Here is a 13,383-nt window from a genome sequence, read left to right as displayed (position 1 = left end):
CTCTTTCCTTCTCAAGGAAAAAAACCAACGGTAAAAAAAAAAAAAAAAAAAAAAAAAAGCTATTACAACATAGGTCATTGACTGTACTAAAATAAATAAATAAAAAATAAAAAATAAAAGAAGAACCAGCATTCTAGTGTGGAAAAGCAAGGGAAATCAATAAGCAAAATGCTTGCTTTAGTGATGGTGGGAACTTACGCCCACTCCTGAGTCCAAAGGTGTGTTAACATTTGTTCTTGGTACTGTTTTGCCTTCTCAGCCATAACAGCTTCCTTGATGGCATAGATACTGACATTCCTCTTTGTACATCAAGCCACAGCCATCCCCTGCTTGTCAGCCCTTAGGACCGTCTTTCTTGTAATGTTATTTCTAACATGGCTATTAATTATCACTTCAAATATCGGCAGCACACTGCACACCTTCTAAGTTTGAGGACAATAAGGAATGAACTTGGTGCCATCTGTGATAGGACGATACAGAAGTGAAAAAGGACTGACTGCAGTCTTCATTTACACCACTTTATCTCGTCCATTTAGGTACATATTCAAAACCACTGCAGAAATGTTAGCATACTACAGAATTTAAGAGTTAGCTTAGCCGCAGGCTGTTGCTATCTACAATGGAACCTAAAATTTGATCTCCTGATAAGGCTATTGCGGTGTGCTGCACAGTGAGAAAACACCTTAGCAAGCAGGACTGCATCACAGGCATCTATTGTGCTCACAGCAAAATACAGGACACTGCTCCTAAACCCTACTTTGCTTCTAAACCATTTCAGTAAAACCACACGAGCTAAAGGGTTTCTCAGTACAGCTATTTCAGTCAGGATTCACATCTTTTCCTGACCTCTCTGACCACCTCTGACCCCCTCTGCTGCTGGAGCACATAGCACAGAGACAGCCTCGAGAAATCACGGTCTTGCTGCTGTGGTCTGCAAGTGGCACCTACCTATGTACCTAACTGCACATAAATAAACAGATCTTCCAAAGACAGCTTCTGTGAGGGAGAATATATTTCTTCCAAAGAGTTTCTGTGAGGGGGAATTAATCACTTCCAGAAGCATGGTTAACAGTCTATATTTTGTCATTTATCTTGTAAAATTGCCATGGCCATCTAAGGCTAGCAACTGCTTGGCATCTTGAAGAGGAACGTCATCATTAATTAATGTCCCTGAATTAAGGTCAGGTTTACTAGGATTAGTTTCATCTTCTCTGATGTCAACAATGTCCAGGTCTATTTATGAATACAAACATAATAAGGGCAGATGTATTTAAGGAATACTCTGCAAGGTCAGATAAATGGTGCACCTAACTAGGTTTGCAGTCTTGTAGTGTCAAGTGCCTAGAGGAGGACAGTAAGAGTAATGCAAATATAGGCAGCTACATTTTTTGACAGCTACAGTTTTTTTTTGGCCAGACAAAAGACAAGTAAACTCTTACAAACAACTGCACTTCAGAACTTATTATTTCAAAATGGTGTTACTGGTGTTAACTGTTGTGACATATAAGAGGCAGCTTGGTCAAGAGATGTCATTATGAGTAGTGCTGTGAGCCAATTTATCAGTCTAGATGAGTCTTGTACATTTTAATATATTTAGTTACATATTAAAGACAGTTTTTTTTTTTTTTTTTTTTTTTTTTTTATTTTTTTAAAAAATTTTTAATTTACATAAAAAGGTTTATGGAGCCTAAACTGCTAATTGTGCAATGCCTTCAACTACACTTCCCTTAAAGATGACCTTTTATGTTTAACAGTATTTCTGAATAATTGTTTATTTTCCTTCAGCTTCAGAATTTCTGTTTTTTAGCACATATACAAGATCACACGTTTATATAGCTGAAGTGGTCACCACCAATGACAAAGTAAGATGTGCCAAGAGCTATCACACACTTAATAGAGTTGTTTCCTGTGTGAAACTGCAGATAAAGTATTTTTAATACTGCTGGTCTGTCACCATTAACAAATATTTAGTTTATTTTTCAACTGGTCCATACATGCATGAGCTCACATAGATAATATTACTAACAACAACAATAACAACACATTATTAAATAACATTAAGTATGTTATGTTATTAATAATAATATTAACTATGATCATCTAGGTAACAGTGATTGCCATATTCTGTAATTACGTCCTCTACCTGGCAAAGTTCAATAAAAACCTAATAGCAGAATTCTGGTAAGAAACAAAGTCCTATATGGCATGAAAAGTAATAATAAAATGGATGGAGTTTTTAAACAATTTAAATACTTTGTTTTCAGTTGCTCTTCAGATCACTTTATAGAGGTCATACTTTCCTTCTATTCTGCTGCTATAATTTTTCCTCCAAATTTTGTGGCTAGAGTGGCAATCTTTTCCATGAACGTTTTTCCCAGAAGAGGTGGGCGCTGCTTCCTATTTCTTGTCATGTCATGACATTGTTTCTACATTTGGCTTTAAAAACAAACTACAGCACCCACATACATTCTTATTTCCCTGGCTTTTCAGTCCTGACAAAAACCTTAAAAAGACCTTTGAAAATACCTTAGTGAAACATTGTTACCACAGAACTCTTCCAACAGCTTGTATGAGTGACAGTGCTAAATTTCTGATGCTATTCAGAACGTTTTGATGTGAAATCAGAGATCTTTTCAACTGTTTCCATAGTTATTGTACACAAATATATGTAGCTCTGATAATCTTGTAGTGATGCAATAAGCTGGTAAGGAAATCTAAGTATTACATGTGGTCTGACAGAGATCCCTGTACTCAATTTCATTTCAAGGTAGGTCAGACACCAGATTGCTGGTGTGATTATATTTTTTGTGAGCCTTGCAAAAGAATATAGAGAAATATTGTAACCTTGTAAAATGTATTATCTTTTCTGTAATAAACATGATTGTATTTGTCATATACCAGCACTTAATTCAGGTCTGCTTTTGCAGTTGATCAATACCTCTGGAGTTCATCTTTTCCAAAATCTAGCTTCCATTTTTGTTCCCTGGATGCTCTCCAATTCCCACCTCAACAAGTGACCTTCTTTTACACAGTGAATGTTTCTAAATTTTATTCTTCAGTACCACACTTGAGTGTCTCAACCAGTGTGAGAAAAAAAGTCCCTGCACCGCTACATTTGCAAGCCATAATTCACAGTATTCAGTCCGCAGATGTACAGGAGATTCTGACATGCACTGCTACTGGGTAAGGAAAAATTACAAAATATGTGTGCCTGAAATATAAAACAATGCACCTCTCTAGCACTCACCAATTTTGATGCTACTGTTTCAGTTAGCTAAAAAATGAGTGATTTATTTCTCAAAGCTAAGCAAGCCCATGTTAGGCAAACCACAGCAGAAATAGAAAATGTCTCTGAATTAGACATTTGATTTGTTATTTGCTATGTGCAAGTAACAGGTCTACTTATCTGAGAGCCGAAAGGACTCCAGAAGGAAAAACAACAGATTTATGCTACAAATGAGCAATACTACTTCTTTTGCTGGTCTGGCTGCTGAAGTACAGGGCAAAGATCTTGTCCCGTTTTTTTCTCTAGGAGCATGAGTCAACAGCTGTTAGATGACTACTGAACTCTACACCCGCCAGATAGGCAGTCTATGCAAGAACAGTTAATGCATTTGAAAGCACCCTGCAGATGCAAACGAAAACTATTCAGGCTCCAGTGGCACATCTTACAGTTTAAACAGAACCTCTAAGTCAGAATTTTCCTCTCTAAGGGTTTATCTACCTGATGTGAAAGAAGCCTTCTGAGCTGCAGCAGAGCTATCTAAGCACACCCACTGACATAACCAGTCCCACAGGGAAGAAGGTCTATCTACTCATCCAGTGTATCACTACAAACATTGCCAGAGATGCCTCTTTATCTATCTCTGAGGAAAGCAGGAAAATGCTGGGAATGAATTTATATTTAAAGCTATAGGAATGCTGAAAGAAGATTAAAAAGAGACGAGGAGCTACAATGGAGACTGAAAATGTCAAGTCTACTAAAAAACTGCCCTAATTCCAAACCCTATCCTTGTGTTTATGAAATGTTAACTAAGGAATCCAATTTCTCTCTCTCTCTCTCTCTCTCTCTCTCTTTTTTTTTTTTTTTCTAAAGAGAAGTACTTTCACGACATAGAAACCAATGTGTGCAAAGTGGAAAAACTGGAAATTTTAACACATCATCAACATCATGACTCAGATGATGAAACAATCATTTGGAAAGATGTTAATGCATAAAATAATATTTTAGAAAAAAGTCATAAACAAGAGTTGTATCATTTTAGGATTATATATACCTTTGCCCCAGTGGAGAAAAACAGCAAAAGAGAGTAGCAAAGTAACAAGACAATGAAAAGGAGAGAAAGTATGGCATTGTGCTGGTAATCTACTACAGTGACTATGAATCAATGAAACCACTCCTGTGCTACTGAAAGATTTCAGAAGAGGTGAATCTGTGACAATGGGAATATTACAAGCTTGTAATATTTTATCCTTACAATTTGCAGAGAAAACAACTGGGTAACGACTTTCAGAGTGTGATCCTAAGAAACAGAAAGTAGTAGGCTGAGAATATGAAGGTGCTTGGCTGCAATAGTTTACCCTGCTTGGCAGCTGAGCTCCACCACATCTACTCTCTCATTCACCCTCCTCAGAGGGAGAAAATCGAGATGTGAAGGGCTCAAGGGCTTACGTAAGGACAGTGAGATCACTCAACAATTATCATCAAGGGCAACACAGACTTAGCATAGGGAGATTAATATAATTTATTGCCTATCACTGGAACAGTGAGAAACTAAAAGCAAGTTGAAAACACCTTCCTCCCATCCACCCTCATCTACCTCCTCCCCCCTGAGTAGGGAATGGGGAACAGGGAATGGGGGCTGCGGTCAGTCCCTGAGGCTTTGTCTCCGCCGCTCCCTCACGGTCCCTCCCTGCCCCTGCTCCCCGTGGGGTCCCTCCCACGGGATGCCGTCCTTCCCCAACTGAGCCTGTGGGGGCTGCCTACAGGCAGCAGCTCCTCAAGCACTGCTCCCACACGGCTCCGTGCCACGGGGTCCATCCATCCCCCAGGAGCAAACTGCTCCAGCACGGGTCCCCCACGGGCGGCAGCTCCCCCCAGACCCTGCTCCTGCGTGGGCTCCTCTCCACGGGCTGCAGCTCCGGCCCGGGGCCTGCTCCTGCGAGGGCTCTCCATGGGCCGCAGCCTCCTCCAGGCCACATCCACCTGCTCCAGCGGGGGCTCCTCCACGGGCTGCAGCGTGGAGATCTGCTCCATGTGGGACCCATGGGCTGCAGGGGGACAGCCTGCTCCACCAGGGGCCTCTCCCTGCACAGGCCGCAGGGGAACTGCTGCTGCCTGCCCTCCTGCTGCAGGGCTGTTTATCTCACATTTTCTCACCCCACTCTCCCAGCTGCTGTTGCACAGATTTTTTCCCTTCCTTTTGCTCTCTCAGAAGCCCATTGTCACTCTGTGGCTCAGCTCTGGACAGCAGCAGGTCTCTTGTGGATCCAGCTGTAGCAGGCTCTGTTCCGGCATGGGGCAGCTGCTGGGCGCTGCTCACGGAGGCCACCCCTGCAACATCCTGTTACCAAAACTTTGCCACATAAGCCCTATGCAGTGGCAACGTGGGTGAGAATAACTATGAATTAAAAATGCACTGAGACAAGGGAGAAGATTTAAAGAAATGAGATGTCAGTATATTCAAATTATTAGTAGGTAAGACCTGATAGGAATTATCTCTATTGGAAATAAAGATTTAGAGTATTTAGTAGGCCTTAAAATAAATATTTGAGACTGAAAATACAAACTATGCCATATGGAAACATATGAAAGCTACATTGACACTAACAAATAATGTGGCAAATCAGTAAGGTGAGACAGTGGGTACTGAAGAAGTGTATACACCCTGTACACATCTCTAGAGCTTTATTTTGGACAAGCTTTAGAACAGTCATAGATAGATGAGTACTGAACAAGATTACATAGTTATGTGATGAAATTTCTTTCAGGAATTATATAGCTCTAAGTGAATCTTTCTTGGCCATGACCTTTAAACTTTGGTTTTATTATTATATAAATATCTATTTTCCTTTTCTGTCTTTTTTTCCCCCCCTTTTTTTTTGGGGGGGGGGGGGGGGGGGGGAAGGGGGAAGAGAAGGAGGGAAAGGGGCAAAAATAGCATAAATAAAACATTTATACTTTTCAAATGAGGATTTTCTCAACAAATAAATAAATAAATAAAGTTTTGCTAGAAGATTTTGACTGTCTCTGATCCTGACAAGATGATGGCTGCTAATCACCACCTTAACTGACATGTTTGCGCTCATAAATTATAATAATGGGGCTACATTAACACAGAGAGACACAAAATGACATTACTAAGGTGAAAGAAATTCCTTCTCTGGCTTAATTGCAAAAGAAAGGCACAGCTCTGCCTTTAGGAACATTGACAGTCATGGATGCCAGAAGTGAAAGACAGACAGCTTCCTAATGCTTATTCTGCCTTGGATACATCAGTGCGTTGGGTGTTAGAGGAGACGCTTGGCTTGGGGAGCACGCTGGGAGGAAGCTGGGCTGCGATCTGCCAGGCATGGCTGTGTCCAGCCAGTTCCAGCTGCCTGCAGCAGGCCCCGTGGAGGGCACCGCTGTTCCCTCATCTGTGCGTGCACACTGCCGCCCTCTGAGGATGTGGACGGTTCCAGGAGGAACTGTAGCCAATGGAAAGCATGCATTTCTGCAGGAAAGAGTGTGGGGAGAAAGGAGGCAGACAGAAACTGTTATGGACTAGCCATTGTTCCATCTCCCTGAAACCCTAGATGGAGGCTGGGGGATCAAAGTCCCACCCATTGTAAGTGAAAAGCAGGATCGAGACCACCTGATGAAAATAAACAGGTACAAATCTATGGGACCAGATCACATGCATCCCAGGGTCCTGAGGGAACTGGCTGATGTAGTTGCCAAGCCTCTCTCCATTACATTTGAAAAGCCCTGCCAGTCAGGTTAAGTCCTTGGTGGCTGTAAAAAGGGAAACATCATGCCTCCTTTTAAAAAGGGTAGAAAGGAGGACCCAGGGAATGACGAATTGGTGAGCCTCACCTCTGTGCCTGGAAAGATCATGGAAAAGATCTTCCTGGAAGCAATGTCAAGGCATATGCAAGACAAAGAGGTCTTTAACTTTATCAATTGCATGGACAGTGGGATCGAGTGCACCCTCAGCAAGTTTGCAGATGACACCAAGGTGAGTGGTGCAGCTGATACAATAGAAGGAAGAGATGCCATCCGATGCCATTTGGACAAACTTGAGAAGTGGACCTACGTGAACCTAATGAGGTTCAATAAGTTTAAATGCAGGGTGCTGCACCTGGGCTAGGGCAGTCCCAGGCATGAATACAGACTGGGAGAACTCATTGAAAGCAGCCCTGCGAAGGATGTGGCCAGGGGGAATTATTTTAAACTAGAAGAGGGGAGATATAGATTAGAGGTTAAGAGAAAATTCTTCACGCAGAAGGTGGTGAGCACTGGAACAGTTTGCCCAGAGAGGCTCTGGATGTTCTGTCCCTGGAGGTGGTCAAGACCAGGTTAGATGAAGACTTGGGCAACCTGATCTAGTGGGTGGCATCCCTGCCTATGGCATGGGCGTTGGAACTAGATGATCTATGAGATCCCTTCCTTCCCAAGCATTCAATGATGATTCTGTGATGATGTCCACATCACCCATCACCCTTTGCCATCTGCTGGGGAAAAGAGTTGGGCTGGAAGGAGTAAAGTTGAGCCTGTGAAAATGTGGGGAGGTGGTTTGGGTGCAATATGTTGTTTTATGTTTTTGTCTTCGTTACTTACAATCCAAATTATATTAATTGGTAATGAAATTAATTTTACCCAAGCAAAGTCTGTTTTGCCTGTGAAAAGACTGGTAAACAGTCTCCCTCCTGTCTCTTCTCATGTTGACCAACAAGCTTTTTCATTTTATTTTTTCTCCCTGTCCATCTGAGCTGGGGGATTATGAGACTGGCTGGGTGGGCTGATGTTAACCCACCACAATCATTTAGTGCTGCTTTTCAATTTATTTATTTATTTTATTTTATTTATTTATTTATTGACGCTGAGCTTCTTTGATCTTCCATTTAGAATACTTGCTTAAAAACAGTGACCCAAGCATTTACTATAGTTTCCCATCTTCAGTTAAGTGAAAACTGAATCTTGGACCCACTTGTTTAGTAAATAGTTACATTATGTAATATATATCATGCTGGACTGATATGTCTCTCTGAATAAGCCATCTCTGAGGACGCTCTCTCACTTGAGATTCATTTGAGTGAACTATGTAATAACACTAAGGTCAAACAGCAATAATGTAGGAAAAAGCACTCACAAAAATTTTCCATTGTTTCTTGACCCAACGAGGATACGGTGCTCTGATTCTTCCCGAGAAATCCTCCCATGGAACCAAGGCATCTTCTCATGGGCTGTAGTAGCAATCAATTTCTCCAGCTGAGGTTTTTGACTTATGATAGCTTGTTCAAGAGCATGACCCTAGAGTGGTAGAAACACAATGGGACAATCAAACTGTCTTCTGCAAAAGAAAGTTTACATATAGACTCCCAGTATTGTATGGCTTCTGAGACATCTGAAACCTGCACATTTTGTATGTGAGGAAAAGTGCAAGTTGCTACAGAGACATTAAAATAAAAGATAAAATAGGGTAATCTAAACATCACAAAGCTGGGATTTTTCTTTTACCTCTGAGAAATGGAAGGAAAAATAATGAGTAAACAATAAATAGATCAATATCTCAACCAAAAATTGTGTCATATTTTTACGCTAGTCAGGCATAGCTAATGTAATTGACGTCACTCTGAGATGTCATAACATACCTCCATATTGCATACCTTATGACAGCTTGCTGAAATAAACTAAACATACTTTACACTGTTTCAGCATGTCTATTTTGAAAGTATCAATGCAAATTTCCCCAAAGCAAACAGGATTATAAACCAATTATAGAGTGAACTTAGTTAAATTTAAGGTATAATCTATACACTTCTAAAGATACGTACAACCTATCACTGCTAAATTTGCTTCAGCATCTGAAAGTAAAAATACTCATTTCACCTGTTTTCAACCTGAGTTCATAAACCTCCTTCTAGACTGGACATTGACTCTCACAGTATATATCGTTTAAGTTTTGGGCTTTTCCATGGGAAGTATTGCTCCAAATATTCTAAATATCAGAGCTCATAGGATTACTAGTACCAAAAGAGATGAAAAATCCAGCATAATTCCAATGAGTACTGCAGGAAAAATACCCACTGCTCATAAAAATCCAACAATTAAAATTCTGTTGTGACAAACTACTACATAGCGTATTTGGGATTGGTGTATTGTGTGTATGTATATTTGGCAGAATATCCAAGTTGGAAAGGACCCACAAGGATCATTGAATCCAACTTGTGGCTTCTTAAAGGACATCCTGAAAATTAAACCATGTATCTGAGAGTACTGTCCAAGTACTTGAACTCCAGCAGCTCGGTGCCATGACCACTGCCCTGGGGAGCCTGTCCCAGTGCCCGACCACCCTCTGGGTGCAGGACCTTTCCCTAACACCCAGCCTGACACTCCCTGTCCCAGCTCCATGCCGTTCCCTCGGGTCCTGTCGCTGTCCCCAGAGAGCAGAGCTCAGCGCCCTCCACTCAGCCTGCTCTGCTCTGGGGTGAGCAAACCAAGGGACCTCAGCTGCTCCTCATACGTCTTGCCCACTAGACCCATGACAATCGTTGTTGCCTCCCACCCCGGACACTCTCTAATAGTTTTATGTTCTTGTATTGTGGTGCCCCAAACTGCACAAAGTACTTGAGGTGAAGCTACACCAGCACAGAGCAGAGCGGGACAATCCTTTCCCTCGACTGGCTAGCCTGATGTACCCCAGGATACGGCTGGCCCTTTTGACTGCCACAGCTGATTCACATTCAAATTGTTCTTGGCTAGAACCCACAGATCCCTTTCCATCAGTCTGATCTCCAGTCGTCATCCTCCTGTCTGTACAGATATCCAGGATTACTCTGTCCCAGATGCAGAATTTGGCACTTGTTCTTGTTAAATTTCATATGGTTGGTGATTACTCAGATCTCTAATCTATCAAGATGTCTTAGTGCAAGTTAGTTAATCAGGACTTTCCCCTCATGAAATCATGTTAGTTAGAGCAGCAGGAACTGCAGGAACCAAACCCTGTAGTTTCTTTTTATCCTAATTCAAAGACCACTTTATGGCAAAATCAGTCTGCAAATTTACCTGCAAATTCCAAGTTTGTTTGACGTACTCTCTGATGAGGTTCTCTTTTAAATCTTCAAAGGGCCCTGTTTTGGGTTCAATGCCTGGTGGTCGGTTGAAAGGTTTTCTCAGTAGACAGATTAGGCCATCTGCTTCCTCTGAATGATAGTTAATTAGTTCAGCAGGACTTGCATGAGACTTCCCTCCTGCAATAGCATATGTGCCACTCAACTCCCTCTCAATTGTATAATGATGAACCTTCCTTCCATGGGCCAAGGATAAGGCAAAGCCTCCAAGGTAATTCCGACTTTGGCGAAGCAGATATAGTCCATCACTCACTCCTCCTTGCATCAGATACTCCTCAGCTTCCTCACGTGTAATATTGCCAAAGAAGTATGGCAAATGGTTAGCTGGGTTAGTCATACTGGAAGCCATGATTTATTTTTTTTGTCTTTTTAAGAAGCCAACGTAATGTTTAATACCTGAAAAGAAAGAAGGAGGCATGATTATCAGTTGGAAAAAAAAAAAAAAAAAAAAAAAAAAAAAGGATAAAAGCGTAACATGGCAGTTTGTGTGTGGTATGTTAATATTTTTTTGAAAAACTAGGGGGAAGAAGGTAACATTTTTGTTTTCATCTTGTTAGAGGCTGTCTTTCTAAATTGCAATAGCAGGTTTCTCCTGCTATTCTCAACTGCTATTGAAGTTTACTCAAACTCCACGAGTATTCTGCAGTTCTTTCTTTGTCCTCTAGTCTTTATCCCAGCCATATAGTCTTGACATTTTCACTTGCCCGAATATCTCTATCCATCCTTTTATTCTGCCTTGAGACTTTTCTCAATGGAAAGAAATAAATAGGCAAGAAAGACTGGGTGAGTAGGTTTTCTTTCCAGTTTTGTGTGACTGTGATTTTGCTTGTAAGAGTAGCTTATGCCAGTAAGTGGGCTGAATAAGAACAAAAGTCCTATATTAAAATAGTTAACATTCTTCTCACACAGAGCTTCACTAGAAAACCACTCTTTTTTTTTTTTTTTTTTTAATGTTGAGAAAAGATTATATTGAAACAATATGATGGCACACTGCCAAAAAACACACAAGAGAACAAAGTTCAGCATTTCTGACGAGTGAAGACCATATAAATCGCTTTGATTCTTTTATTCTTAATTTAATAATTTAAAAATCTCATATGTTAAAAAAAAAAAAAAGGAAAAAAAAGCATTCACAGAACTCAGGAATACTATTTTTCTTTTCTTCATGTGTCCTGTCTTCCCCTGAGCTATTTCAGTCTTCTACATTGTCAGCAGAGAAACTTATTTTCATTAAACCCCATGACATTTTCACTAACTGGACAGCTAGGTATTATGCCGGAACTACTTTTGTCACTTTCAAGTCACTGAAGCATATACATCAGAATGGAAGAGATGGATTTGGTTTATTATTTGTCTTAGTGCTGTTTAAATGACTATCTAATAGATACATGGAAGAACACCACAGCTACCTACTGACAGCATTTAAATGTATACTAAGTGAATATATTAAGATACTGATGAGAACTGCATTCTTGCAATAATCTTTGCAAGCTTTTTTTTAACAGATGAAGTGATGCACAACTACAATTACATATGTCATGCCAAGTTCACCAGTCAATTCATGAATTGTTTCCTGCAACACTGGGAGTTTTCATATACTTCCTCCTCCAAACGCTTTCCAGATCCAATCACACTTTAATTGGGACTGACTGTAGACTGTTACATCCATGGTTTGTTTATGGGGCATAAAACTGAAAGTTCCATTTAGGATCAGTTCTACATCTTCTTTCAGTCTAGAAAGAATGACTACTGAAGAGAAAAAAATCCACTAAGTATTATTGCCTCTGCATATCTAAAATTGTCAGATAAATAATGACTTTCAGAGAATACATGAAATGCTGAATACAACTAGCAGGACATGCTTATATTTGCATTACTTGTGTTTATTAAAGGAAGCTTTTCCTTAGGAACTATCTCACAACTTCATTGCCAGAATTATGATTTGCTTGTCTTTTAAGTTTGGTTTTGACATCTTAATTTTGAAATAGTCTCAGATATAGATAACAGATGACAACCTCCATTATCTATAGTGTATTATGTAGATTTTAGGCTACACTACAAAGTCAACACTACAAATATATGAAAGGAAAAATGTTGTTCTTTATACTTGGAAGATAACTGCATATCTAGTATTATTTTTTTAATGTATGTATATTAAGAAAAATGTATGCATGCTAAATGAATAAATAAATAAATAATAATAATAATAATAATAACAAAACAGGGACATTAACCTATAAACCAGTTATCTGTTCCATTTAGGTTAGTGCAACTCTCTTTTCTCACCTTCCATTACCTTGAATAAAAGCTGACAAAAGGATTGGAAACTCAGTTCCTGTTTCTATTGCTGTGCAGAATCTAGCAGCAGAAGCAGTGTGCCCTTCACACTTAAAAGGAAGGGCAGAATTTTAGGAAAGCCAGGCAGCAGCCCACAGAATCAGCATGAAATAATTGAGATGTACATAAACAGGGTTAACAGACCTCTCAGCTTGTAGCTGGCTGAAGTGTGCAACTGAATCATGTGAGTATGGGTGAAGAGAACTTTAGGGAAGACCACCTAAGAGTCCATGATGCAAAGCTGCAACTGGGGAGCAGACATCTTAACAAAGGACCTCTTGGCACAGTGTGCTCTGGGCTAACATCTTCCCTGGCAGCCCTGCTGCATGCATAGCTGTGGCCATGCAAAGGAAGATGAGGTAGGGGAGCTGCTCTTTATGTGACAGTGGCGTGTATTAAGCTCTGCCTAGGGGTGAATGAAGAAGTGAGTTGACAGGTAACAATTAAAGGACAGGCTAACATGGATGACACTGTTGTGGGTGTTTACTTCAGGCCACCTGATCAGGAAGAGAAAGTCAATGAGGCTTTCTACACACAGTTGAAAGTAGCCTCAGGGTCACAGCTCCTGGTTCTTATGGGGAACTTCAATCACTCTGACAGCTGCTGGGAAGACCACACAGCTAGGCACAAAGAGTTCTCCTGCAGATCACTGGTGAAAACTTTTAGACACAGGTGCTGGAGGAGACAATAAGAAATGTGCTGCTGGACCTT

The 13,383-nt window shown here is 40.5% G+C and overlaps 1 protein-coding gene across 3 annotated transcripts in view; it reads right to left on the bottom strand.

The window, feature by feature from the left end:
- SYK (spleen associated tyrosine kinase) overlaps positions 1 to 13,383 on the bottom strand; it is a 59,448-nt gene that overhangs the window by 24,345 nt on the left and 21,720 nt on the right. For all 3 annotated transcript variants that reach the window (XM_035310648.1, XM_035310647.1, XM_035310649.1), the window contains 2 exons: positions 10,271 to 10,731; positions 8,355 to 8,515 (listed from right to left, as the gene is read on the bottom strand). In XM_035310648.1, the coding sequence (XP_035166539.1) occupies positions 8,355 to 8,515; positions 10,271 to 10,684 (575 nt within the window). In that variant the 5' untranslated portion in view covers positions 10,685 to 10,731. The remainder of the gene's footprint in view (positions 1 to 8,354; positions 8,516 to 10,270; positions 10,732 to 13,383) is intronic.

The sequence above is a fragment of the Oxyura jamaicensis genome, chromosome Z, assembly GCF_011077185.1.
Source record: "Oxyura jamaicensis isolate SHBP4307 breed ruddy duck chromosome Z, BPBGC_Ojam_1.0, whole genome shotgun sequence".
Classification (NCBI taxonomy): domain Eukaryota; kingdom Metazoa; phylum Chordata; class Aves; order Anseriformes; family Anatidae; genus Oxyura; species Oxyura jamaicensis.
The sequence above is the reverse complement of the archived record's forward strand: the minus strand, read 5'-3'. Positions and strand labels throughout refer to the sequence as shown.